Consider the following 27629-nt stretch of genomic DNA (forward strand, 5'->3'; position numbering starts at 1 on the left):
TGGTGACAAGAATGAGACTTTTAATTGGTTTTAAGTGGAGTTTATAACACTAAGATAAAGGGTAGTTAAACATACAATAACAAACGGACATCGGATTTGTATGAGCATTATAACCTGTACATTTTCATACATTGTTGTTTGTGTATTCTCAGTGCATAGCATTACACACAGAGCAACTCTTGCACAGCACAATAGTATCTGAACAGGCTGAAATGGAATAAGGCTGTTTTACAGACTGAAAATATACTGAGTATACATACTCTACATAAAATGAAGTCCAGAACGGAATGGACAGAGCAATAGGCAGCTCTATCCAACACTGCAGGTTAAGCCCCTTTAATTTAGTGCACAGTTCCACCCCTTCCATCTGCACGCATGACAAATGTATTTTAACAGTATTTAGCAAGTATTTTTTAACAGTAAACAAGAGGCACTTTGTGGCAACCACAGGCATTGTTAAAACATATTGCACAAATCTGCTAGAAACTAGTGACATGAAAACTTGCACACTGGCACCTTTATGAAAATTTTAAAGCTGAAACTTAATTTTGATGCTGCCTGTGAACTCCACCCAAGTTTTATAACCTGTGCCACAGTTAAGGACCTCAAAGGCTGCCCGGGAGTTTGATTTTTCTGACTTAAGGTACTGTGGCAAATCTTTCCAAAATGGGGCTACAGATGTTTAGGGATGGCATGGGGCCTAACGGTAAGCTCTATAACAGTGATGCCCTTGAATAGTTTCATACATTTAAGCGCTGAACATCCAAAGAAATAAGCATAGGGGTCCAGAAAGTCAAGGGACAAAGAATACCTGCAGAGTGTCTTCACCAGAATACTTATGAATACTGTCATAAATAATTTTTTAGTTTTTTAAATTTTCTTTAAAAAAAAAGTCAGGACATTTTCAGTCAAAGTAACACGGTTGGTTTTATGGGTGGGGGTGGTGAATACAAGATTTAGGTACACTAATGCCATTTTATTCCACCTCTAACAACATCCTAAACTGCTTGCAAGGCGTTTCTGGAAGAAAAAAAAAACAATTATGGACCGCTGACTGAAACCCTGCAAAAACCTGTAACAGTGCAAAAGTCTAGTACAATAGATCGCTCTTTAATGCAGCTTTAAATAATGTACTTACTGTATACTATCTAGTCAGTGCTTGGGCAGAAAGGTAGATTTTCCAAAGCAGTAGCAGTGTAAGCATTGTCATCTTCAAGTAAGGCAAAGAATACCTCCCATAGGTGACCACCTCTCCAAAAAAAAAAGTATTAAAATTAGGAAGGACAATAAGCTTACTTTTGGCAGGTTTTCAGTGATGTGATAAGATGTGCGCGAACAATCAGAAAATTTAAAATGCTTATTAAAAAAAAAGTGTTAACTGGGTCAACAAGTTTATTTGGTCTTAAAAAAAATAAAACCTTCCTTTGATACCTAGGGAATATATTCTTTATATATAAAGGCGAGTTAAACGGCATGTGCAGTAGGTTTATGATAAGGGTGGAGCCTTAACGTCAAACAGTACAATGAAGGCAGCTTACATCTCTACCCTCAGTGAATATTCCTGCCCAAGAAACTGAGAAGTTTTTGGTCTGGCTTGTGACACTCCAACAAGCCAGGAGTTAGGACATAATTTGGCATGCTTAAACAAAACTTACTTATATATATAAATATTCTCATATATATAGGGCTTCTATATTTTTATTTCTGAAGCAAGCTTGAGACTTTCATTAAAAAAATCTTGAGCTGCACTATTCCCCCATTCCAAATGGAATTAAACAGGTTTAAATAAAAAGCCAGTCAGGGACACCTATTGCAGAAAGCTGTAGAAACGAGCAAGGGGCACATTGTTGCAGGGTCTACAAATAGTTTTCACACACATACACAATAGTGCATGTCATTACTACTGCTTGCACCATGTTAGACACAGATTTCTGGCTCCTTGTTATTGTATATTTAATATTTGCTGTTTGGCAGTTTGTAAGCACCATTGTTGGATATACAAATGATCTAGATCTAGTGAGACCTGACACAATAAGGCTACAAACAAAAGTTGCACTTGGGAGCCAAAGATCTGATGTCTCACAAAAGAACCTAAATAGCTCCAAGGTTAAGCTGAGATTTAAGTAGTCATCTACTTGTAATGTAAACCGTTAAGAGCTTTTGTACAGTCAAACCCCAAAAAGGTAATCCTCTACAATGAACACTTAACACAGTTTTTTTTACTATAAACCCAGTAGGAAATGTGGAAATGGACTGCATTACACATTTAATCAGGTTCAGGAGGGGAGCTGCAAAGGAGTAAGTAGTGGTTAATTCCACGCTGAAAAACAAAAAAGGCAAAACCATGTTGGCTGTCTAGCGTTCTTCGGGTATGACACCTGAAGGCAACTCCTTAGTTTAAATATTGGATTCTCTTTTCTCCTTTTCATATTGGAATTCACCTGTACTTGTTCCTATAAATTTTTCATACCTGCAGAAACCATGGAACTGTTTAATGCTATTTGTGAAGTACTTCCTGGCAAATACAATCTGAGTTTAAATGACATTGGAAACTGCTTAGAAAAAGAATGTATACCATTTATTTAAAGGACATGGACACAAATCCAATAACATGCACATCTGTTTGCCTTTTAAATGAATAGTGTTTACATTATTGCAACACTGATTTCCCTGCTGTTTTGTATATTAGATTTTACCTTAAAAAAAACATTGACAATTACATGGGATACTGTTCTCTGCATACCTTTAACAGAATACACAGTGGTAGAAGGAATGGAAAATGCTTAAGATGTCACAAAGCCTATTTAAAGTATTGATAGACTGTAGAATTCTAACATGCAGTTTCCACTGCACAATAATTACAAATTATGGGAGATAGCCTGCAAACAGCACGCAAAACATTCACAGTAGGTAAAAGTGGAGGTGTGTGGGGGGGGGGGGCAGCTCTGGCTAGGACAGGGGGGAGTGACAAAAGCACTGGCCTTGTTTGAAAATGGAGCAGAAAAGTTCAATTTTAAAAAATCTTCACTAATTTCTCCCCCCACTTCTCACTGTTATAACACCAATCACATTTCTATGGTTAAGTACTAGATGTTTATTTTGTATGACCCCAAAGCATTAAATCCCTTCATCCAAGGGCCATTAATATTCTGTGGAAGGTTCTATCTTGTCCCAATTCAAAAGAATCGCTCCCTCTAGCTGCCTTTTCTAGCACCATTATGCTTTAAAAAAAAAGAAAGAAAAGCACAAAACACAAGCAGCAGTAGCAGCTGATTCCATAAACATCCAAGGATTATTAATGTTTGCAAGCTGGAAAGGTGCATTTCAATAAGCTGGGAGATGGTGCATGAACCAGCCTGGTCTGTCTTCCTCTCATCATAAGTGCTCTTTCCATCCCTTATCCATACTGCTTCTGTTAAAATGCAGGCAAACCGTTTCAGTAACTGTTTTAGCCAACTGCAATCTGGTCTTTTTATTTGTGGCGGGAATGAAAGGGGTAGCATACGGACCCTTTTTGTTTGCATTTAGCACCTACAGTTGGTGATGGAACACAAAGGGAAGGACCATTCTACAATTAAACACCGGATCTGTCTCCACCTTAAAACTGGAATTAAATGGGAAAGTGCTGTCTTTTATCTCCTGATTGTGTTACTTTTTCCATTGTCTCTTTGACACAAAAAGGTATATACACAACATAGCTACTGAACCTTTTTTCCACTGGACAACGGTGTCAAACCCTTGCGGATGTATGGGGCAAAACAAAATTGGTCAGGAAAAAAAAATTGTTCCTATAACTGGTAGCATTTTACTTGACACAATGTCCTATTGCCATTTGAAAAAAGGTACTTGCTTTTCAGTTTATATTCAAGTTTTCTCCTTTTTTTCTCATTTTTTCTTCCCATAAAAATATTTCAGACTTTTGTTATCTGTGTATGTTGCTCTTCATCAAAAGGTTCATTTTCAGGGTCAGAGTCAGTGGTGTCAGAGTATCTATAGTGATCGGGTTCATTGTCACTAACGTCCGGGGTTACTGAAGTTGAAGTGCTGGCCTCTGAATTTGATGGCTCCTCCACGGTTTTCGTAAAATACAGCTTCACCTAGGAAAGAAGAAACCAGACGCTACTGAACTTTTGCATCAAAACACCAGTGACAATGCTAGGAGCAGAAAACTTCCATACACTTAATCATTTTTATTTTAAGGCATCACCTTTTATCTTGGGTACATAAGCTATTAAACCAAATCTTTCAAATGTTAATTCTTGAAGGTCATGCAAGCGAAAATGTTAACCTGTGGCAACTCTTGTATCATTATATCTAAATCAGCAGCTAACATCTGGGCCCTCTGAGAGAAAGCCTCCCTGACGAACAGCTACAGATATACAGCATATTGTAAAATGTAACTCTCCAAGGTGTCAGAGAAAAGCTATGACCAAAAAGTCCAATTTTAGATGACCTGTTTGAGAAAACTGCAGCTGTATACTACCATGAAGATATTCTATGTCCACAACTTTGATGTCACACAACACACATCTGTACAACAGTAGGCCTTCAGTAATCCCTTTGCTCACTCTGTGGCAATCTTAACAGTACCTTTGCCCAAAGATCTGACTAGGGATGAAGTTGGACTTGAAAGGGATCATGCCCTATCTTTCCCACTACCACATGATGCATACATTGGCAAGGCATCAACTGTTTATTTTTAGAAGTAATTCCTGAATCTTATTTACTTTATATCATATTACACTTAAGTGATCGTCCCATAGAAGACTGAATTATTGAATTATATACGATATCAAAGGTGCTACTGACAGGCAAATAATTAAGGTATGAAGCTCTCACCCAATTAGTGGAGAACACCGGTCTTTAACCTGCCTATTTTTCGACAGTTTTGAAAGCTTGGCTCTACAGAACTAGTCCCCTAGTAGATTGAGTCATTTGTAACAAAAGTGGGCTTGGGAGCCTGGCATTGCTCATTTGATAAGAAGCTCCATATGACAGTGCAGTATAGTAGCTCACATCCTGAGGCTACTGCACACTGAACGCCATCTGAACCACTCATTAACTGCAACAGAAATACTACCAGGATGGGGAGGGCAGAGAGGGGACAATTTGGAACTCATTTGCTTTCTACACATTCAGACAGCTATACTAAAGTCTTAAAACAAAATCACAGCTCCACCTTAATTGGGAGCATAAAAATATATACTCTATCTCCACAAGTGTTCCCCCCCATCAAAACTTCGACGGTGCTTTAGTTTGGGTAAGAAGAAACGCCACATTTAGTATCTGACATCTTTATATCAATGTTAAGAACCTCCAACTCAACTCAAGGTATACAGGATCAGCCAACATACTGTTTTGTAGTCACTAATGCATCTCATTTATCAATCAAATCTGATCTCTGTCAGTCATCATTTGTTACACATCATAAACCAAAGAGGATAATTTTTTCCACTATAAAATATGGACCCAACAGGATTAACTATTAGCTTTAAACAAAATGGATAAAATCAGAAGACTGCCTTAGAGCTTTGCTTTTGCATGTAACCAAAATGCAATGAACTGTAGAGAAGTTCAAAACGTCTAAGACACTTTCACAGGAATGTACATGAAACAGCCTCTACTGGAAAGCATTTATCCAACAAAAATGTCTGACAATAAGAAACTATACTAAGGGTTTACTTTAAGCACCCACCTTTACTACTACTACTCATTCTTACCTTGAAATTTGGAGAGAAGTTTTTGTTGGCTTTGTCTTTATTTGCTTTGTCCAGATCATTCTTTGTTAATGTCAGGATTAGATAATCCTTGTCGTTGTCTCCACGCTCTGTACTTTGAATTCCATCAAGTTCTTTGACTCCTACTAAGCTTCCATTTTCAACCTTCTCCAGATTTTCTTCTGGTCCAGGTATGAAGAAGGTGTTGATCCAGAAGTGGAACATTTTATCCTGATAAGGACAATGTTATACAGCCTCTTAAAACCATGACTTAATACATTCCATAATACACTTACAAAAATCAAGTAACTGTTATTCAAAGTGCTCGACACTACAAAGACTGTCGAGTATGTTTATGGCCGAATCACTGTAAGGTCCCTCAAATTTACTTCAGATGAACAAAAACACAGCAAAAACATGAAAAATGCATTGGCCTATTCAAAGTAATTTTCCAGGTAGGTTCGCAACACAAAGCAATTAAGAAACACTTAGCAAACAATTAAAATCAGGTTCAAGTGGGGAGCTGTGCTGGCACGCAAGCTACAAAGAAACTAGTACAGGTTAATTCCAAGCTGAAAAGCAGGGAAAGCAAAGTTTTTTAGGTGCCCAGTGTAATTAGATGAAATTTAAAAATAACCCCAAATTACCTTTTTCATCATCTTGTTTTGTTTGTGGAAAAACTCCACTTTGATGTCACCACACACTGGCAGGGGCTGTGGAAACTCAAAGAACATGTACTTGTCTTCTCGCCTCGTGTGCGCTGGGTTGGAGGTGTGGATCTTGACTTTGAGCTGATAAACCACAAACTGGGGATCTGCGAAGAGAAGAATAATGAATCTGGCGCTGTGCAGGAGCTCTGATTTGTCTATACAAAATGATGGCACATATTCCATCTGTGAAATTCACTGTATGGTGCAATATGCCAAGAAGAAGGAAAAAAAGACAGGATACACAGTACCACTGCCAGAGATGCATGTTAATATATGAAAGACAAGGTTAATAGTGAAATGCTAAGGGCCCTATTCTGAAGCAATACAACAACTCTTCAGTCAAGCACACTGCTAACTGCTTGTGTCCGCTTCAGTTTTGTAAAGAACTGATTCTAAAATCTACGAAATGTGGTGTATGATGTACGCACGACATTTAGAAACAGATAAGGGTCTACTCTACTCAGCAGCAATATTGTGAAAAAAATAATTTATGAAAAACTGATTTTTACCCCAGTGCCAATTCCCTTTTCTGAAACCATGTGGAATCTGCTCAGTCTTGTTTTTAACTGCAGTATCCCCTTAGAGGAAAAAAAAGGGAGATTAAAACACAGTCCTGGAACCTTGCTGGGGCTGATAAGGGCTCTTGAAATCTATACACACTTGATTTGCTTATTAAATTGGATTTTTTTTTAAAATTAAAAATGTCAGCATGCAGGCTGCAAACTTGCTAAAATTACACTGGCATCCCTAGCAAAGGTAACTGAAATGGCAAACAGTGAAGGGATGGCACTTTAGTCCAATACTGTATAATTAAAATGACGTGAGTATCTAGATGACATTAAGGTCAAAACTAATAATGTGGCATACTAAATGCTCAGTTCCTCAGTTTTATTCTCATAGCTGTTCACTGAATCAGTTAGCTCTGCTAGTACGACAGATGTCTTAATGTTTAAAGTACAACTTGTAATGGAAGCACTACAGCAACCTATGTGTGAATAACTGAAAAATAGCCTACTTCCCAGTGTGCATGAAATCATCTGGTCTGAGTAAGACCGGTAGATTGAAATAACTATTATCAAAGCAAAAAAACAAAACATTAGATCCAGATAAACACCTGCACAAATTACGCAGGATTTCAAGAAAATAAACTCCAACTCAGCACAACCAAGATTTGCTTCCACAACCGTTGCTGATAAACACACCCAAGCTAATTCAGAATAGGGCCCTCCGGAGGGAAACATCTGTAAGATGCACAGCTGGAGGAGACAGGTGCATACAGAACACTGAAGGAATTCAAAAGGTGCCTGGTAGAGCTACTGCATATCAGAAAGTCACGGAAGACAAAGTCAAAGTACAGAAAACAAAAACAAAAAACCAAAATCCATATAAAATGCCATTTGTTCTACTAAAACTTAAGCAAACAGTAACTGGTGCGCTTTGAGTGCAATAGAGCTAGCCACATCCACCGAAAGGAAGGCGGACGCTTAATTTAGTCTTACACTTGTCACTGGAGGAAGAGGGCAGCAGAACAAAGCAATAACACTGCATCCCAAATGAACCTCTGGCTCCCCCCAAAAAGGATGCAAAGCTTAACATGGGGCCAAAGGATATGACATCACCAGTTTCTGCATAATCCAAATTCACTCAACTGCATACTCATCCAGATTTCAAAACCTCATTTGCAAATCACCCCAGCAGGACAGGAAGAGAAACTTTGAAAAAGACTAACAATGCAATACATACGCTACATACAATTAATACTGTAAAATAACTTACTACATGTTCCTCCACTGAACATTGGAACAGTCTCAAACACCATTTTGTGAAACAGCAACGCCACTGGTTTGTACTCCAACTGGTTTTTCAACAGGTAGCTATAGTAATAGACGTAGCGCCTCTGACTGGGAATTGTTACTCCCTGTAAAAAAATAAATAAAATGCAATATATGTATACATTTGGACACATGCTTACTACATCCCTTCTGCTTAATCAGTATGTCCTTGTGTCCTTGCTTTAAAAGAACAAGTCATGAAGCAATTAGAAATTAAAATCTAAAAATATATCCCTATTTATTATCATTAGGCAGTACCGGCCAATAGTAAGTAGTGCATGAACACTACCATCTTAAAGGTAGTAAAAGCAATTTCCATGGATGTTCTTCCAAATTCCATAACACACTGTGAAAGTGTCCAATTACACGCCTTGGGCCAGAACACCCTTTCCTGGGGCTCACTTCATGGCTTGTAAGGTGCCTGCAGCTTAAGAAACAGACACATATGTACACTTCCGTGATGTGTGCATTTTCTCCAAACGAAAGGAACATGAAAGGAAGATTCATCATTCAAGCCAGTGCAGCTTGCTTTAAAAGCTGTGAAAGTCATTAACTCATCAAAAGTTCCTAACACCTATTAATAGTGAAAGCGGCTTTCAGGCTGTTCTACCCAACTGAACCTAAAGGCTTTCTCAGCAACTAAACGTCAGTTTGAATTTCTGTGTCGCAGACCAGAAAGAACAGGTCATTAGGAATATCTGCTACTCCACAGTTTAAATGTTTTTAGTTGCTTGATTAGAACTTTTAACAAAAGCTACTTCCTATACTGCAGTTAAAGTGGTCTTGGAGCCCTTTCCAACCCTAAAAAATCACTAATTCAAAAGAAAAAACATTTTTAGCCATCTGTCTTTCAAATTACCTCTCCACTTTTAAAATATACCTCAAGAGTATGACAGCTGTACCTTATTACATTTTAAACTTGAAAACTTTCAAAATTTAATGTTAAAAAGTTAATTCTAAACAAATGAAATACCAACTCCAATAGACAAACACTTCCATTTTCACAGCTAATATTTGGAGCATATGATTTTCTACTGGGCATCTACATTTTAAATTCAGAATAGGTGTAACAGCAGTCTAAAAGCTTTAGATAGAAGATTAAAATATTTTCATATTAGAAATCCAAAGCTCCTAATGCTTCAAAAGCTACAACAGGAAGTACTGAAAAGGTAAGCCACATATGGTTTGTGTCCAGACTTTTACTGAAAAGGGCGATAAAGTTTTCACTAGAAAATAAATTCAAATTCACACAATCTCACTGTGGTTAGACTGACTTCATAAAAGAGCCAAATAATAAAGCAGGAAGAAATACTTAATACAGGAAGATAAGAAATTATTTGACATGCAAGTACTGACCTTCTTGTCTCTGGTCCTCACTTCACCATAGAAGTCTAGAGCTTCTTGTGCTTTTAGGAATTTACCTCGGTGTAGCAAATAAGCACATATCATTACTCCTGTTCGTCCCTTTCCAGCTTTACAGTGAATCGCTGCAACATGATTGTCATCTTCACTCAGCCATTGGTCAAGATCTTCACAGAAAGGTTTAATAAGCTCTAGCTGGGGTGGATTGTGGTCTTCAAAGGGATACTGTGCAACTGGAAAATAGTTTGGTCAAAAGAAGTACTTTAGTGGACAGAAAAATGTCTGTGCAGTATTATATAAACAATGTATTACGCACACAAGGGACAAACCTACAGAAGATCCATTTAGACTTACCTCTGCAGTTAAATTTGGCAGCATCATAATGTCTCTCTGCACATCTGCAAAGAAAAGACTCTGTTAACAGAATGCAAATATTTACAAGCACAATAGTTTGTCCTATGCAATCAAAATAAAAATTAAATTCTATCTGAAAAATACCCCTCCATTACTAACTACCCTACCTAGTTCTAGTCTTGCATCAAGGTTTCTAAACTGGATTACTAAACTACTAGGCCTGCATGTCCCTGAAACCTGCCTTCTTCAGCTCGTGGTGTCGTTTGACTCTTCTGCTTCCTACTTGCAGCTTTTACCTTTAAAAAACAAAGCAGGGCGAGCCTTCAGCTCTGAAGCCTGCAGGCCCTTGAGACCAGTGCCACTGCCTCATGACACAGCCAGCTATATCAGATCGGAACTGCAGCACCACTCACTGCTATCTGGCCCTTTCTAGAAACCATCCTTCTTCCAGCTGCCTGGACCAACCTGGGCTTCGCTCACAGGAGAGCAGTGGTGATCTACACAGCTGCCGTTTCACTTATACTGAACCGAAATAGATACCCTCCATTTACTAGTTTCCTACTTTATTTCCTCAGCTGTGTAAACTCACCCACTATTTAGCTTTGCTGAATATAGATGTCAGGCAGATAAACAAACTTGTTATAAGGCACTGCATTCTCTCATGCTTAGATCCTCTAAAGACTGCATAACGATACTGCATAAGTCAAATATGCTCCATGTTACCCACAAAGCTTTTCTTGAAAGATTCAGGACGTTCGTCTATTTTAAACCATAAACTGCACAAATCTAACTATCAGCACACAGTACATATTCTTGGCAAAATGTTCACTAATATGCTTTTACTTGCAGGACATTTAGAAATACAGAGCAATACTTTTATTTTTTTAATGACAAACACCAGAAAACCTCATGTGTGAGCTGTGTAAAGTTAAAAAAAAATACTTACAGATTATATATCTTGTAATGGTTTTTATGTTTTGAATCAAGAAACCTAAACAAAAAAAAACAATATCAACAAACGCATGACTTCTCTACACGGCACTGAGTATATAATAAACAGTAACTAAGTCAAGGGTTAACATTTTAAAACTTTGTCTTTTTGTCCAAATGCTACTTCTAAAGGAAGACTGAAAAAATGAAACTGCAGGAAGTGCAATCCGGCCCAAAATGCTCATCACAGGTCCCCTGGGCATGTCTGATAAAGTTGGTCTACATCACACATAAGCTTACGTGCATTTAAGAAATGCAATTACTTAAATTCAGATCTTGAAGAAAGAAGTTTTGATGCATTTTGGAAAACATGAAAAATAAACCTCGTTTCAGAACTGTAATAAAAAAAAGCTTACTACATATCTGACAGCTTTACATGATACAACAGCAAATAGTGACGTTTAAAAACTAAAGTAGTTCTAATTTGATATTTGTGGACTCTGATTTTAGCTTGTGTCAATACAGCAGTTCCAATCCAGTCATTCACAAACTAAAAACATTAGCAGAAAAATGTTTTAAGGTTTTCATGAAGAAAAGGTCAGAGTGCCAGTGGTTCATAAGGAATTAGATTTGATTTCATCCAAGTAGACTAGCAGAGCTTCTCTGCAGCATTAAGAGTAAAACAAATTACACTATTGTGTGATCATGTCCTGTTTAAAAATGGAGGAAGTTATTTAGACAATGCAACCCCAGGGTTAAGTAAAGTTCACATGTAGCTTGCAAGTTACAGTTAAGTCTCCATTAGGTCCAGACTGGTAGTTTAATATGTTAGGTTTCTCAAATATTGCTAAAGTTCCTCATGAATATCCACTGAAATTCAATTCTTTTGCAGAACCACCTGCAAAATATAGGATGACTCACTTTTTGTGTACTGCTGCTCATGATGGGAGTTTATTACAAATGACAAAATGTCTATATGTAATTGCACCAGTGCTGAATATTCCTGTGTGGTAGTTTAATTTTTAAATGACCCATTCAAAAGTGGTATCACACAGCAGCAGTCTAAAGTGAAACTTAATTTGTGCTACAGTGTAAAAACCTACAGTACATTTACTGTTTCAGATGGCACGGGGAGTAAAAAATCATTTCCAATGCTCATGAAGGCATGTTGAGATTGTATTTAAATACAAGGCTGCTGCATACTATCACTGTCTCAGCTCCACCGATATAAATGTGTCAGTAGTGGCCAAGTAGGTCTAGACAAATACATTTAGGTAAAAAACAGGACTAAAGCACAGTCTCACGTGAAACAATCTTGAGCTAAATCTGGCAAAATGGTACTTCCTGATGGCATGTTTATCAAGCGAGTACAACTGTTCAAAACTATAACTAACATCTCAGAAGAAATTAAGAATTTTAATACCTGTTCTAAAGTTTTTCAGTGTAATGGCAAGATCATCCCAAGTGTAAAGAAAAAAAACTTATAACTAGAAATGAAAAAAGAGCAAACCATCCTCTGAAAAGCAAGAGCTTTTAGTAGGGAGGAATGAGTCAGGTCTGTTATTCTTACTAGACGGCAGCAAGAGGTTTGGTGTTTAAATGCTATGCACCTGCTGCATTTAGACAACACAAGTGGTTTGCGGTGTCAGTGATTTGGATGGGTAAAATCAAACACCTTCAGGAACCCGAGAACGACTGTTAACGGCCTTTATGCTTCCCCAAATTATGGGGATCAGATCTTGAGAACTGCTGCTCTTTGAAATAAGCAGAATAAGAAATTCACAACTGGTTGCAGCAATTACAGCACTTGTGCATCATTTTGCCCAACAGTCTAGAAGATGTTTTACTAAACTGTTGGCCATAATAGCTTGGGAAATTGTAATTACACATGTACAATTCCAGAGTTCAGTGCACAGAGAAGGTACACATACCGTTTACCTTACATACTGTAACATATGTAAGGTCATATGAATGAAGGCAAACTACCTTAGAACTAAAAGAAATACCACCAAAGACCATTTTTGCTGGGTCTGCTAAGCATTTACTTCATGATGCTGAAAGCAGAAAAAAGTCTTTTTAAGGGTCATATTTAATGTCTAAGCAATGCCATTTTTAGGAATACTGGTTGATTTCAGAAAAGTCCATGAAAGGGCTTGTTAAAAGGGGTCTTGGAATGAGAATCCATAACTCTGCCTTAAGGAAGGGGTCTGTTTTCATCTGATTGTTATATACAATTTGTAACAAACACTTTCTGAATTGTTAGAAATTTGGAAGGCGAAAAAAATCTTACCGTACTACGTCGTCTATATTGTTCCTGTACACACCTTCAAGCCTTTCAGCGGGAAACCCCATTGCAATAATATTGGGATAAATATCTGAAAGCAGGAGTCAAGAAAACCTGGGGATAAGAAGTCTTTTTACACAAACACATTAGGCCAAAACACTAGGTATCCAAAAATGGAATCTGAAACAACAGCCACAGAGGTTGTGAATTAAACATACCCTTCAGATCCCAGTGAAAATGAACTATCAATGGCATAGCAGCAGGCAGCATGAAATGAACTTTTAAACACTAGCAAGGTCTAATAGAACTTTTTACCAGGAGACAACTGTATTAAAAGCAAAACCTCCTATTCTCTTTTACACTGGATCCATTTGTCTTTTAGATCACACTAGCACCAACTCGTATTCCAGAGCCCAAAACGCACAAAGAGGAAAACGACGATGACAGGCCCCTTTCCCCTGCACCAAACCTTATGTTCATAGAGCAGATGGTCCACTCTGTGAGGGACAAACAGAGGACTTCTAATCAAACGGGCCACGTGTGGCCACAGAATAAATCACATCAGCGCTGAACCTCGCTATTTTTAGAAACCTGCATGATCAGGAAAAAGTACGATCTCTAGGATTCTCCTCAGGCTCAGCAGATGCACATGTTTCAGAAGATGAAAAGCAGATTTATATAATGGGTATACGTCACCTCCAGAACTAAAGTGCTTCAGGTTTAAGAGGAAAACATTAAGAAAGAAACTCACTGTGCACTTGTGCACTTCACTTCTGTGAAGAATGCCAACCTGCATTTGAACTAAACCCAAAGGGGTAAAAAAAAAAAAGGACTCCACAGAGCGATAGGTCTTTTTGCTCACACAATTATTGCTGTGCTTCAATTTTCACATCTTTTAGCATGTTGAAACTGAAATATTTCTAACATGTTTTAGCACTTGTTTTCAGATGCGCTTTGATGTTGGGAATATCACCTGAACCAACATCTCAGCTGCACGCACAGCCCAGCTGGAAACGACCTGAAGCTTCATGAGAACAAAAGGCGCTGTCAAACCACATCGAGGCAAAAGGAGTACAAACTCAGCCTCGGAGGAGGAGCCCCCACAGAAGACAGGAAAGGAGCACTGAAACGAGCTCTCCTCCAGACTGCTGTCATTTTCCTTTCACCAGACTCTCTAGACCCATCCGCAATGCTAGCTGCAGCATGCGATTGGCTGCTTGCCCTAATATGCTTTTTGAGCTGCTTCCCATTGGCTGGGTTTCTGCTCATTTTTCCACATTGCTTCTAGTCCTATCATCATTTGACAACTAGATTGCTTTAAGTGCAATGTGGACCCTGACATATCTTGATGTAATATTAATTACTATAGTGGACTACTATCTAATCCACTATTAATGGCAATTAAAACAAAGATTACCAGCTTTAGTTTTCGGAAAGCATAAACTTTAAAATAACAGTTTATTATGTACTTTAACAAAGATATCTTTGCAACACTCAAACTTATTTCCTGTATAATTTTCTTTACCTCATTTGACACAGACAAACATTAGGGTCAACTTGTTGCGATTTTGGACACATAAAAAAGGTTTATTTTTACTAAACTGTAGCTGGACCGGAAAGTTTTTAGACGGGCACCGTTTTCTAATGTGAGTTACACATAACAAGAATAACACAAACCAAAAGAAAATTTTCTTTGAGCATTTTACCACTTCTCTTACAAAGGGATCTAAGACATTCAAGCGACAAAGGAATTTCAAATCTATGCCACAGTATCTTCAGAGGGCAGGGTGTTTCTAAGGATACAGCTAATGACCAAATGTGCCAAGCAGCAAGAACGTCTCCACTGAAACATGAACCAGCTTCCCACTATAACCACAATCACATCTGTTCACTTTCACGCCGAGAAAACAACAATATTTATCAGGTTGACAAAAAAAAAACATCTTCCACTGGAAAGGAATTGCTTACAAGCATATACAAAGCTTTCCAGCTGAGCCAAAACTTTACTTCAGATGTTGCGCTTAAAAGGCAATTTTCAGTCACTTCTGTATTTATTAGTACCAATTTATAATTTTTTTAAAAAATATCCCATTATAAACATTTACTACTAAGCTTTATGAAAAAATACTGAAAAACAACTGATCAGATACCTGTTGACTTCTAATTATAAATTGTGCTGTGATAGTTTAGCGTGGTAAAGAAAAGGACTTTTTTTAAAGAAAAGGAGTCATTTCTTTGGGAAGTTACAAAACATCCACAACTTGCATAAGGTTTGGTATTCCGATTACATACAAGAAAGTACACATAGAAATCAATTCTGAAACCATTTGTATTTTTCATATCCTGCAGAGAGAAAACATTTTAGCAGCAAGTTTATAGGTGAAATCCAAATTGGGGCTTGTGCAATTTGATCTACCTAAAACTTCACCCTTAATTCAACTGAAGTAATTTCCATTTACAACACATCTGTTGTGGAGCAGGACTCCGACCAGAGTGAAAGGGACTGCTCTTCAGTAGTGGATGAAATTGGTCCTCTCCAATGTGCGAAGTACTAATAGAAAGGCTACATAAATGCAGAGAATGAGTTTTATGCATTCTCTTTACTGCAAAGCAAAGCTGTAGAATTTAAAACACATTGAGAAACATCTGTAAAACCATGTTTTTACAAAGTCCCCTGAAATAAGCATGTCAAGAACTGATATAAGACTGTAAATGTGGGTATTTTAAAAGTTAAATAAATCAATATTTAAATTTTAACAAAAAAATTAACTGAACATTTGATCTCTATTCACACATGGTTTAAATACCTGAAATTAATGAGGTCCCCAATAATGCTTTCTTCAAGTTAATTGTTTTCTAGCCAGAACGAGCGTTGGCCAACATGAAAAAACACCAAAAATAACATTTTCAAACAAAAGCCTCCAAACTTAAGGATCTTGGCTTTCCCAGAGATACACTTTTTTGACATTCTTACCACAGTTTAGTTACTAAATACTTGTGGTAAAAAAGGCTGCTTCAGAATCCACATTTGACAGTAAACTATCCAAGTCTGAAGCAGGAAAGAAATTACGGTAAACTGTACCATACTTGAGCTTTACACAATCCGGCAGAACACTGGCAGTGCCTAGCACCTGCTGCCACTGAATTCAAGCACAACAGGTAATTCAATTTAACAAGTTACTTCATAAACTTTTCAAGAAATGACAATGAAGCTAAGCAATAAAAAAAAAATCAATCTTAAGCAAAGATAAAATAGTTTTGTTTTCCGTGTTCTTTGAAAAGTACGAATCAGAACACGCAGTAAAGACGGACACATTAAAGTGTCAATAAAAGAACAATACACTGCTAGCATAAGTTTATTGGCTGCATTTACAGAAATGTAAGCCTTCCTTCAATTCCTTTATCATCGCCACAAACACAAATAAATCACGTTTGCTGTGTTCCTATTTAAAATAGAGATGAAGGCTTAAAACTGTAGGTTTACAGAAATGGGATTTAAAAAAAACATGCAAATTAACTGTGGTCAGACCACCCAAACACTTTCCTCAGCTCTCACCACCATCTTAAGGGTGAGTTTTGTACACAAAAGTATCTTACAAAAGCAGATCTTCAGCTGCATTAAAAAGAAGGGTCAAAGACGCACACAATTTGAAATGCAAAAACTTCAATGTTTTCCCGTTTGTGTGATCACTCATCATTTGGCAAACAGCCTAGACTGAACCTTTTGATTGGCCAGAAGATGAAATAAAAACTTGGAATCCATTCGTTTCATGGCTAATGAGCTGTGTGGGACACCAAGACCCCAATTTATATGTAACCCAATTAAAAAAAGACTGCTTGAGAGTTTTGCCCTTTGGTTTCTTTAGCGCATACTTTAAAAATGCTAATGTACGAAAATGTGATAAAAGAAAAAAACACAAAAAGTTTCTAAAACGAAGCAAGCAAAATGGTTGTACTGAATATGATTAACAGCAAGGCTATTACAAAAAAATCAAAGGCACGAAACCCACATCGAAAAAACATTATGGTTTTCCTCACAAAAGAAAGGGTACAGTCCGACTTCATGGGAGTGAAGCAACAGAGGACTTCCTGTTCTGTATAATATACGCTACGTTTTAGTATTTATTTTCTATATAAATAATGCACACCAGCACGAAGTCTTATTACAGATTCCAATATGATAAATAGCCATTAATGGTGTTGTTGCAACCAAAGGGAAAAAACCCATTCCTTCAACAAATCCCCATTCAATCAAAACCTTTGGAGTTCTAAAGCTCAGGAGAGGAGCTTTTGCTTGTGTGCCTTTTACTGTCTAGGGAAGAAAACAACTTTAAAAACAACAGGTGCAATAAAAACACACAGAAATACCAGAACTGACATGCAATGACTTCTGAGTTGTCTAGTCAGACCAGTCCAGGCAGAACCTGAGAACTTGCTCAGCTGATCCAATTCCAGTATCAAGTCCTATCACTTATTCCTTAGTGTTCAAACTTTTTGTGTCCAATATCCAGCCACTTGCAGTATTAAGTCAAGGATTTCTTATCTTAATAAACAAGTTTGAGTTCCCTCTATTGGTAAAAGGAGCAACTACCAGGCAGTAGTGTTCTTCACATTTAATGCACACAGCCTGGGAATGGTGAGTTTTCACACAGCCCCCAGTGAACACGATATTTAATACAGTAAACAATCTCACAAGGCAAGACCATCCTGTAACATTTATAGAAGTAATATGTTTTTAATGCACTTTTGCTCTGGTTCATTTGTTTTACATTCAAACATACAAGGATAATGTTATACTTTAACCAGTTCACTCTAAACATTGTGTGGGTTGAAGTTTCAAAAGTCTGAACCCATACATAGAACATTACCCCAGACTTAATGTTCCATATTTGAAAAGACATGCAACTTAGTTTTGAACCAGCAATTCTTTGGACCTCTCAACATCCTTGTATAAATAAAAACCTTCCAAAGTTTGTAATGTTAATCTTCATATGCACACACCAGAACTAGATGACAGGATACAACGACTTTGAGTTGAGTGTTCTTTAAATTTGAATTACTTTCCATTTCCTGTTTAAAAACCACAGGTGAGTTATGAGTGAACCTACATTTCTCAGAGTTTACACAGGGTATTCTGATTTCCTGCCACCTTCTACAGACATACCCACTAGAATAACTGGCATCTCCCCCCCCCCCATATGCCCCGTGACGGACTGGGTATCCCACCCCAGATTACACCCCATGCTTCCAGGATAGAATCGAGACTGCGATCCTTACCAGGATTTAAGTGGCTTTCTGATAAAGAATAGAATAATAGGGACCAACTTATCTCGCAAAGGGTGGTCCCCAAGTTGAGGTCTTATTAGGATCTTGAAAAAATAGGTAAATAGCTTAATATCCAAATGAATAAAATGGAAGCAGTGAGAACTTCCATAAGCTGTGATTACAGTCAAACATACAGTAAATTATATTAATTGCAAATCAGCCAAAAAAATATCAGTTTTCCCAAACTTCAATGAGATCTTTGTAACGTACAGAGAATAACATTTTAAATTTTACTATCTCATTTCTCACAGAATTCCACTGCCTTAGAAAAAGTCCCTAAGACTCTTCCATTGATAATATAACGCAGATATCAAAAGATCTTTCTCGCAAGATACTTCGTGAACTAGATCACTCATCAACCCCTAAAACTGGAAAGCTTAATACTAGAAGTAAAGGTTAGCTTAATACTAGAAGTAAAATATATACAGTACATAAAAATCTGCTGTACTAAAAATCTCAAAAAAGGGCACGTTCACATTTCATGTACTTGGAAAGAAAACAGCCAGAAATAAAAGGAAATTACGTAAAGCAAAAGCTTAGAAATGCTTGGGTGTATCTACGGGGCAATAAAGATTGGAAAGTTATTTCACTTCTAAAGTTTTCTCAATTTTAAAATTGGGATATCAAACATCAAAGAACTTCAAAAATAAAAGTGCTTAACCAGCCCTTTTACTCCAGAGATTAAAAAAAATCGACTCAAAATACCATGTAGCACAATTTAGGATTGGTACTGCTAATGCTAAAAGTACTCTGAAAACATCTGTACATTAAAATTTCATGAACATTAATTGTTATATACCGTTTTCAAAATAGTTGCCGCCATTGTCTCTTTTGCAAAAAAAAAAAAAAAGTGAAAGCATTCGGCAGTTTTTTTAGCACAGTAGGGTTCAAATATTACAGGAGTAAAACTTCTCAATATCTCTAAACTCCTCTAAAATGACTGACGGCAACATGCATTACTTCTAAAAACAGACACAAACCTCTTAAAATGTGTTAAAGGCCAAATGACACCGAATGCTTTGACAATGCTTTTTCCTAATTTCAAGTCCAAAACCGACACTAACAACAAACCGTGTTATAAAAATCTGTTAAATCACGTCTGCCTGTTACACATTTTCTCGGTAAAACATTTAATAAATGATTTGACAGACTAAATGGGTTTTAAAAACACTGGTGCTACACATTACTGTGCAGCCTAACTGAACACACACTAGTCTCAAAGGCTTTCTAAAATGCTCTTATGTACAGGCTTCTAAAGCAACACTTTTCATATAGGTGTGCCAATATAAGTTAATTACATAGATATGTGGAATCTTTCATCAAATTTATTGTTAATGGTAGAACAGCCACACATAACAACAAAAAGCCACTTCCTACATGAGGATCACTAGGCAAATTTGACTAAAATGTATTGCCACATTATCACTGGAAAAAGGTGTACAATTCAAAACTCATACTAACAGCAGCAGATTTTATCTTGTAATGAACACGATTTTGGTTATACTGATCAATATCAAGTATTTTAAGATTCAGAAATAGAACACTGAAAACTGAAGTGCTTTGAAACAGTTTAAGAAAACAAAAGATAATGAACAAATCACTCACATTTCTCATGCCCTACAATTTATCTTAATTTCCTGAGCAAAGCTAGTGATCAACACTCCTACCAGCCAGAGGCACTGTTCCTAATTTCTTCAGCATCCTGCACACTGACACGCCTCAGCATTATGAATTCTCAAACATATGAGCACTGCAACAACTGTGCCTTGCCATCATGAATTAGTATTCCTATAGAAATGAGTAAAATTAAATGACTTCCCTTTTTTAGTGAGAAGTACATTGTCCACGCACAAATCTTCCACGTGCTCCAGAAGTAGAAGTTAACGCTTATTGCTGTAAATTAGAGTAAAAAAAAACTATATAGCATTTGGATAACTTAGATATCACAAAATAGCAAAGATTCTATTTGCAACCCTGATGTCTAACAAACAAGGTTTTTTTGTAGAACTCCACAAATCTTCATATCCGAAGTGCTTGCATGCAATTAACTAATGCGCAATCTTTAAAATGTGGAATTTATCAAAATTCACATACTGTCCACACATGTGTAATCCCAGAGTTCCCAATCCTAGTCCTGAAGAGCTACACACCTGCGGGTTTTCAACGCTGATGAGCTCTCTATTTAAAAGAAACCTCAACTGAATTAACAAGTCGTTTAATTGGAACCTTTCCTAGTTTTTTTTCTGCTCAAAGGTTGAGGATCTTAAGTTATGAAATACTATAGTTAATAAGGAACGAGTAATAGGCTTATTCCATGCTGAAAAGAGAAGAGAGGAAACAACGTTTCAGCTGCGGAGCCTTCTTCAGGTGTCTACTATAGTTAATAGCCAGCTTACGCGTTTCGGAACTGAAAACAATTACGAGTTCAAATTAAACCTCGATTTTTTTCTGTTGGGCCTCAGTTATTTGAGCACTCAGGTGGAACAAATCCAGAAGAGGCTCCGGGACTGGACATCCCTGCTCTAATCTACAAAATTCCACTCCCAAGTATTCATGAGCTAATTCTATTAGAACCTCAGGATGGTTAATTTCAACTTTAAAAACTACTTCTATACAGGCATTTAACCAAGATGGTAGCTTATTAAGAAGATGAGTAATATCCAGCAGCACTCTCCTTTTCAGCACAGATCTTTTCAAAAGCTCTGGTAGCAAAACAAAACGCGCTTAAATTAAGGCATGAGGGTTTCAACAAAGGTCGAGACAACACTGGAGTGGAGAACAGCCTTTTCTTTAAACAGTACTACAGTTTTAAACACGCGCCCACTGGAGGGACAGTGTCCCCCTCAAGCGAAACGCTGTGGACGCAGCCGTGCCACCCTCTCCTACCCGGGTCTCTATGATGACGAGCTTCATTGCAAGAGAGGCGTCGCAGTCGCACCAAGTGCGGGACTGGAACAGGAGGACTCGTGATTGTTGAGTCCTAACATGAATAAAAACATATTCCACATCTGGTTTACTGCTGCTCACCATCATGAATGGTAACCGTTTAGAATTTGCTTAAGACTCCCAAGCAGAAATCCTGCCGTACTTGCTGACCTCAATGAACACAGGCAGAGTCCCATCTTGCAAGGAGTATTCTACATCTCAACGAAGGCAGCTTTTTGCTGAATAGGTTCCTGACCAATGTACAATACCACCTAAAGGACAATCCATCACATAACACGGCAACACAACGCACTGACCTCTATACACTGCAGAGAGATCAAATCTGAATACTCCAGTCATCTAAACAGTTTCTGAACCCCTTTCTTCCTCTGTTTTTACCTCAAAACCTCACCACAGATGACAGGTACAGGTATTTTAACCCCCCTCACGACCATCAACAGAAAAAATGAAGCGTTACAAAAATCAGCAATAAACTTCCATCTCAGTCGTTTAAACAAAATATAGTCAAAGTCATAGATTACAACAGCCACTTGAAAATAAATGTTAGAAAACGGTCCTCTGCTGACACAAAGCGCATGTATTTTTAAATACAATCATTTTAACAGCCCCAAATATCCACACTGGCACAAAACATCAAAACTTTGGACGGTGAGTGCCGATAATACTCTTGGCTTCAACCTGTCTTCTGTTCGTAAAGCTTTTTCGATGATCAGAAACTACACAATCCTTTATCGTTTCTAGCTTCACCTCTTACATGCTTATCAAATAGATATTGTATTAAATATAATAAGAAAATAAAACAATGCAACTTTTAAGGTTCATCTAGAGAGATCACACAAACTTTTAATAGTGCATTAGGATTTCTAATAAAATGCAAGTGTCTGGACTAATTCAAAGTTGTCACACAACATACCTACATGTGGTTCCACATTTTTAAAACTTCTACTCAAGCACATTTTCAGCTTTGTGTGGGTACACTATGTTCTCATTTTAAAAAAGGGGTAAAGATTTTTTATCATGGCTAAACCTAAGTTTACAATATTTTTAGTAGATAAAAGTCCTCAATGTTTAAACAGCCATCAAGGGAACATTTAAACCAAATAAGAAAAGACTGAAGTGTCCCACATTACGGAATTCACTGAATATCCAGTAACATTACTAAATAGCAAAGTGATAAAACCAATTTTCAAACTGAATTTCAAGCATGGCTAATCTTTAAACCATGACTGATGCAGTGCCACTGCTGCACATAACCACAAATGCTGTTGCAAGATCACTTTGCTCTGCTATTTTAAGGCCGATTCCTAGAACTTGGATACAGGATTACATAACAGGAGAAGCCATATTGTTTTAAAACGCCAGGAGAGAAAAAGTGCTCATCACAAACAACCACAGTTTGAAATGTGGGCTGAAAATTATAATATTTTTAACCAATTTATGATTTGTATTTCATGTGTCCTACAACAGAGCATTTATCTTCACTCCCATTAGATTGATTTAAACATTTTACACTAAAAGTTAGGCGCAGGATTACACCAACACTAAGGCGAATCCTACACTTTCCTATATTTTAAATGACCAAAAACCATAACGGGCTTAAGATTAAAGTTATTTTGCTGCTCATGAGGAAAACTTACATCTGACGAGGCCTAATTCCATTTGAAGATACACACCAGGGTCGAAACCACTAGCTCAGAAAATACAGAAAAGGAAAGGGCTCAAAGTGAGAAACGAATCCCAGCACAACTGTCAGAGCCTCTGGACAAAATGCTGATTGCATAGCTCCTGCATTAATCGGGCGTCGCCAAAGAAATCAACGTTTATAAAAAAAAGGCCAGAGCAATTGTGAGTGAACAACACGGACACCTTTTTATTAATTAGTCCCCCATAGCTTACCTTCCATAACACCACTTTGAAAAACTGCCAACTTTTACCCATTTCCATCAACATTAGAATGCTTGGAAATTAACTGAAAGCCCACCATTTACAAACAACAGGCCTATACTTAAGAAAGAGGCAACAATCATTTCTGATCACGTAACAAGGCACATACACCAAATTCCGAAGCTGTACACTTCACATAACCTCGCTACAGGGACTGCGGGCTTTTCTGAACTTTTCCATAAAAGTCCGTCTAGGATTCTGACAAAACGCTAAAAAAAGCTAAAAGGACCACCGATGACACCTGCAACTGCAAACACGTCCCTTTGCAGTCCTTCATGGTGAGGGTTTAACTAAATCCCTTTGCTCTCGGACGGAATTCAGTCAGGAGCTGCATGCCAGCATTACCAAAAACCCAGTAACTTTAGAATCGAGCACTTAGACATCATTTTCCAACATTCTCTACACACTAATTCATAGCTCACTACTAAACAACTAGATGACAAGGGGTGACAATGCAGTTACGGAGGTGTAAAAATTTCTCCATTTTCTTAAACCATATTAAGAAAGAATCCTAAAATGGCTACCCATCCCCTCACCCCCCATCAAAGAAAAACACTTATTAGGGAAAGCAGTTATCAGCCTCACTGGGGGCTAGCACATAGAAAGCCATCAACATTGGGGCCTCACATTCAATTCACAGTGACCAAAAAAACAGCCATCGATCAATCAGGCAAAGACCATATCATAACCAAAGCTGGAAGACTGTCAACGCTCAGAGAGATGAAAAGGACAAGTTGCATTCCTGTCCTTAAACACGGTAACTGGGCGAGATGCAGTTAACAGATGGGGTGTAAATGTGCAGAACAAGTGATCTACCTGCCCACTGTTAGGAATATTGTCCTCAGAATGGACAATATTCCAGTTTGAACAGCAGGGATGGCAGCGCGAGATTGAAATAACATCTTCTGTTGAGTTACAACACTCCATGCTGTATTTCAAGTGGTCCGGCTGAACGAAGAAGGGAAGATCCAAGTATTGGTAGCTATGATCCTAACAGTTCTCCGAGAGGGTTTCCAAAGGTGCTGTCCTACAATGCCGTAAGATACGGATGAAACTTGGTTCAAAAAACATTTTGAATTTAAGAAGTTTGTATTAACTAAAGGTGCATATTTTAGTTTGAGGCCCACAAAAGGTTCCTAAAGGTCTGAAAGACGCCTTGTAATACCATCAAAATTTTTACAGCTGTTCAGCAGTTAATAGCGTTCTTGGAGACTGTGGGAATTAGTAATTCATTTAAACCAAACTACAGTGGAAATTTATGCATCTGCCTACAGCACAAAACCTATTTCTAGAACTCATTACAAGGCCTGTGTGTTCTTTCTCTATACTCATGTGCATGGCGAAAACCAATTTCATAGAAGAACAAATCTCAGAAAAACAAAATGCTAAGCTCCAACCATGTCTTTCAACAACTGGAAGAAATTTCACATTGATTTAAAACCGTTCCTGTCGACAATGTCTAATTCCAACAAAGACTGTCATAACTAAACTGAGGAGCAGACAAGTGTCGAATTATGTACATAGTATTTTGATTATGTCAAGGCATGCCCCAATAACACAGCCATGAGCCAGGATTCAGTATCCAGCTGGCGAGACAAGCAGGTCTCTGCTCAGTGCCCCTGCTGTCTTAGTGGAAAGCAAGGCCTGTGATTTTCTCTGCTTATGGGGATTCGGACTGATCCCAGCTCTGTCTCTCCTCACAACACTGGAAACCAAGAAATGTGTTTGCAGCTCAATTTAAAAAGAAAAAAGCACTTCATCTCTCCATAACAGTCGGTGGTAAACTTCTCGTAGGAAGAGTGGTAATGCCTTGCCTTTTGGGAGACTACTGTACATAGACGTGATTGAAGCACAGTCTTGGCCTACTGTTTGGCCTGGAAAGTACCACTAACCTGAAGGAAAAGCAGCTTTAGGTATCCAATTACATATAGGTCCGTGGTGCTATCCAGCCTCTAATTCAACTATCCGCAAAATCAGTTTTACCGTTAACAAAGTGGAGCACTTTACAGCAGTACTGCAGCATTTCACCTATAATTACCTGAAAATGCACTCATCATAATACAGATCTACCTAAAGGAGCGATGCACATTAAGTACTTAGAAAACGCAAAGATCATTTCTCGTTCCACAGACAAGAGAATTTAAACAAGATCAAACGCCTCTACCATGGCCGGTGATGATGTGCCTGGAGGACCTCGCTGATAATCGATAGATGTTTTCGCCCTGCTTGTGGAAGTGTCAAGTCAACCGCGTTTCTGTCGAGGAGGTACCCAAGGCAGCAGGCCTGGGGATGGGAGTCGCACGGTTTACCTACTGGACCCACAGATACTCAAAGACCGCATATGCCAAGCCGTGAAATGACATTCCCAAACGACACGACAAGAATATTTAGCTACCTAAAGACGGCGACAGACTGGAAAGGGTCCCTGTCGATATAAATCCACCGCCGATGATTTTAAATGGATCCTTTCCGTGTTTTACTGACCGTAGGCAACACATCCATCTTTTTAAACCCACACCGATTATAAACGCGCTATTTGCAATTCTAAGTCTTACTAAAGACGACATCTACGCAGATTTTACAACACATTTCTTCTCGCTGGCTAAATTAGCCAAACCTACCTCCCCCCCACCACACGTTTATCAACCTTGATTCTGGCTAAATGACAGCATATTTCCAGACCTTTAAGCATTTAATTTGGCCACACAATACAGAGACACGTACCTACTGGTTTTCTGCAGGTTGCTGATGCAATGTCTCTTTGTGTAGCAGTGATTTTGAATTTAATCTAATCCATTCCCTTATCTAGGCCAAGACCTCGTCACACTGCGAAAGAGAATGGGCTCCTTTTCCGTTTCATTTAACGCTTCTCCGCCGCACTAAAACGCACATCCGCGCCGCTTTTTCTGAAAGAAAACGGCGTTTTACCCGCACAATGCTCCAGTGCAATCAGGAACCGTTTTAATGTCCACTTACAGCGAAATGTGAAAGCTCTCCGGCTATAAGAGCTGCAACTATCCAGATCTCGTCCGCATCCCACTTACCTCTATTTAAAAAAGACCTCGACTCAAAAACATTATATTCCACTCAACATGAATCGGATCTTATCCTATACCTAAGAATAATTTTTAAAATGCCGACACGCATGCATGTATATGCATACTTAAAATATGTATAAAATGGATACAGGTCAAGTCCAAGTCGAATCCATCTTCCTGGTATCTCCTTTTGTTTCTGCTGACGATTTCTTTGATGATCGCAGCCATCGCCGTGAAAGGAGTCTTTAGGGCTTGTATGTTAAGAGAGGGTATTGTTGCCTCCCCGGGCTGTGGAAAGGGCTGTCCCCCGGTCTTCCCCGCTCGCTCCCCGGGTCTCGCAGTTGCCCGAGTGTGGCGGCTGCCTGCGGCTGCGGGCTGGACTAGAATGGCTGCTGGCAGGGCCTCCTCTCGCCGCTCCTCCGCGGGCCCGGCTTCCCCGATCCCGCAATCTCTCCCGCGATCCCCCAGTTCCCGAACCGTGAGCTTTCAAAAACGGCCCAAGTCTCTAGATCCGCCGCCGCCGCCGTGATTGAGGCGAAGAAAAGCGGAGAGAAAGCCTCTCCAGCGATCCCGAAAAAATAACCCCGAAAAATTGTGACAAGACACACACAAAATATATATATTAAAATCCCCCCCCCCCAGAAACCCTCCAAGCACACAATATCCTTGTCCTCGTCCAAAACACCAGGGAAAAAAACTGACAGCCTCCACCTTAAAATTTAAAAATATATATAATAAAAGGGGCTTAAAATATTTTAATATATATAGAGACGATCTTCCTTCCTTTTTTTCCGTCCTCTCCAGCAAAAAAAAACTCTAAAGTTCCATCATGGCTTCCGAGAGAAAAAGACAAACTGGGTTACACCATATATCCTGCCGCCGTGCACAAATAGTCCTGCTGTGGCTGTGATTTTACCACCGCTTTAATCGCAGGTGTCCCGATCACGCAACAGAGAAACCGGCAACGGAAAAATGTGTCCCGAAAATAAATATTTCGCATTTAAACCCGACGTAGTGCGCCTCGTTGACATACTACTAGCGGCTACAGTGAGGGCGGAAGGACACACAGGCACACCGCAGGGAAACTCTCCTCTCTGCCAAGGGCAGGTCACGTGTTCTGGTAATTGGGGAAGTTTCCAATATTTTATTTCTTTGCTTCGCGCTAATAATTGAGGGTTTTTTTTACA

General features: G+C 38.4%; 1 protein-coding gene across 2 annotated transcripts; it reads right to left on the minus strand.

Moving 5' to 3' along the window:
• Positions 1 to 27509, minus strand: ptenb (phosphatase and tensin homolog B). 2 transcript variants are annotated; one of them, XM_088915265.1, is made up of 10 exons: positions 26592 to 27505; positions 13196 to 13280; positions 10922 to 10966; positions 9976 to 10019; positions 9616 to 9854; positions 8204 to 8345; positions 6937 to 7005; positions 6365 to 6531; positions 5721 to 5948; positions 1 to 4097 (listed from the first exon to the last, which is right to left on the minus strand). In XM_088915265.1, exons 1-10 carry the CDS (start codon positions 26668 to 26670, stop codon positions 3912 to 3914), a joined length of 1284 nt encoding a protein of 427 aa, XP_088771391.1. In that variant the 5' UTR covers positions 26671 to 27505; the 3' UTR covers positions 1 to 3911. The 2 variants fall into 2 exon arrangements, with proteins under 2 accessions (XP_088771391.1, XP_088771392.1); XM_088915266.1 differs by lacking the exon at positions 6937 to 7005 and having other exon boundaries at positions 26592 to 27509.
• Between the last annotated feature and the right edge of the window lie 120 nt (positions 27510 to 27629).

The sequence above is a fragment of the Atractosteus spatula genome, chromosome 5, assembly GCF_055471065.1.
Source record: "Atractosteus spatula isolate fAtrSpa1 chromosome 5, fAtrSpa1.hap1, whole genome shotgun sequence".
Taxonomy (NCBI): Eukaryota; Metazoa; Chordata; class Actinopteri; order Semionotiformes; family Lepisosteidae; genus Atractosteus; species Atractosteus spatula.

Excerpts from the sequence above, each read along its gene's own strand:
- ptenb (XM_088915265.1), bottom strand. The coding sequence starts at position 26,670 with ATGGCTGCGATCATCAAAGAAATCGTCAGCAGAAACAAAAGGAGATAC. Across the intron at positions 13,281-26,591 it reads ATTCGACTTGGACTTGACCT|ATATTTATCCCAATATTATT; the intron begins GTATCCATTTTA and ends TCCTGCTTTCAG. Across the intron at positions 10,967-13,195 it reads AATATAGACGACGTAGTACG|GTTTCTTGATTCAAAACATA; the intron begins GTAAGATTTTTT and ends TTTTTTGTTTAG.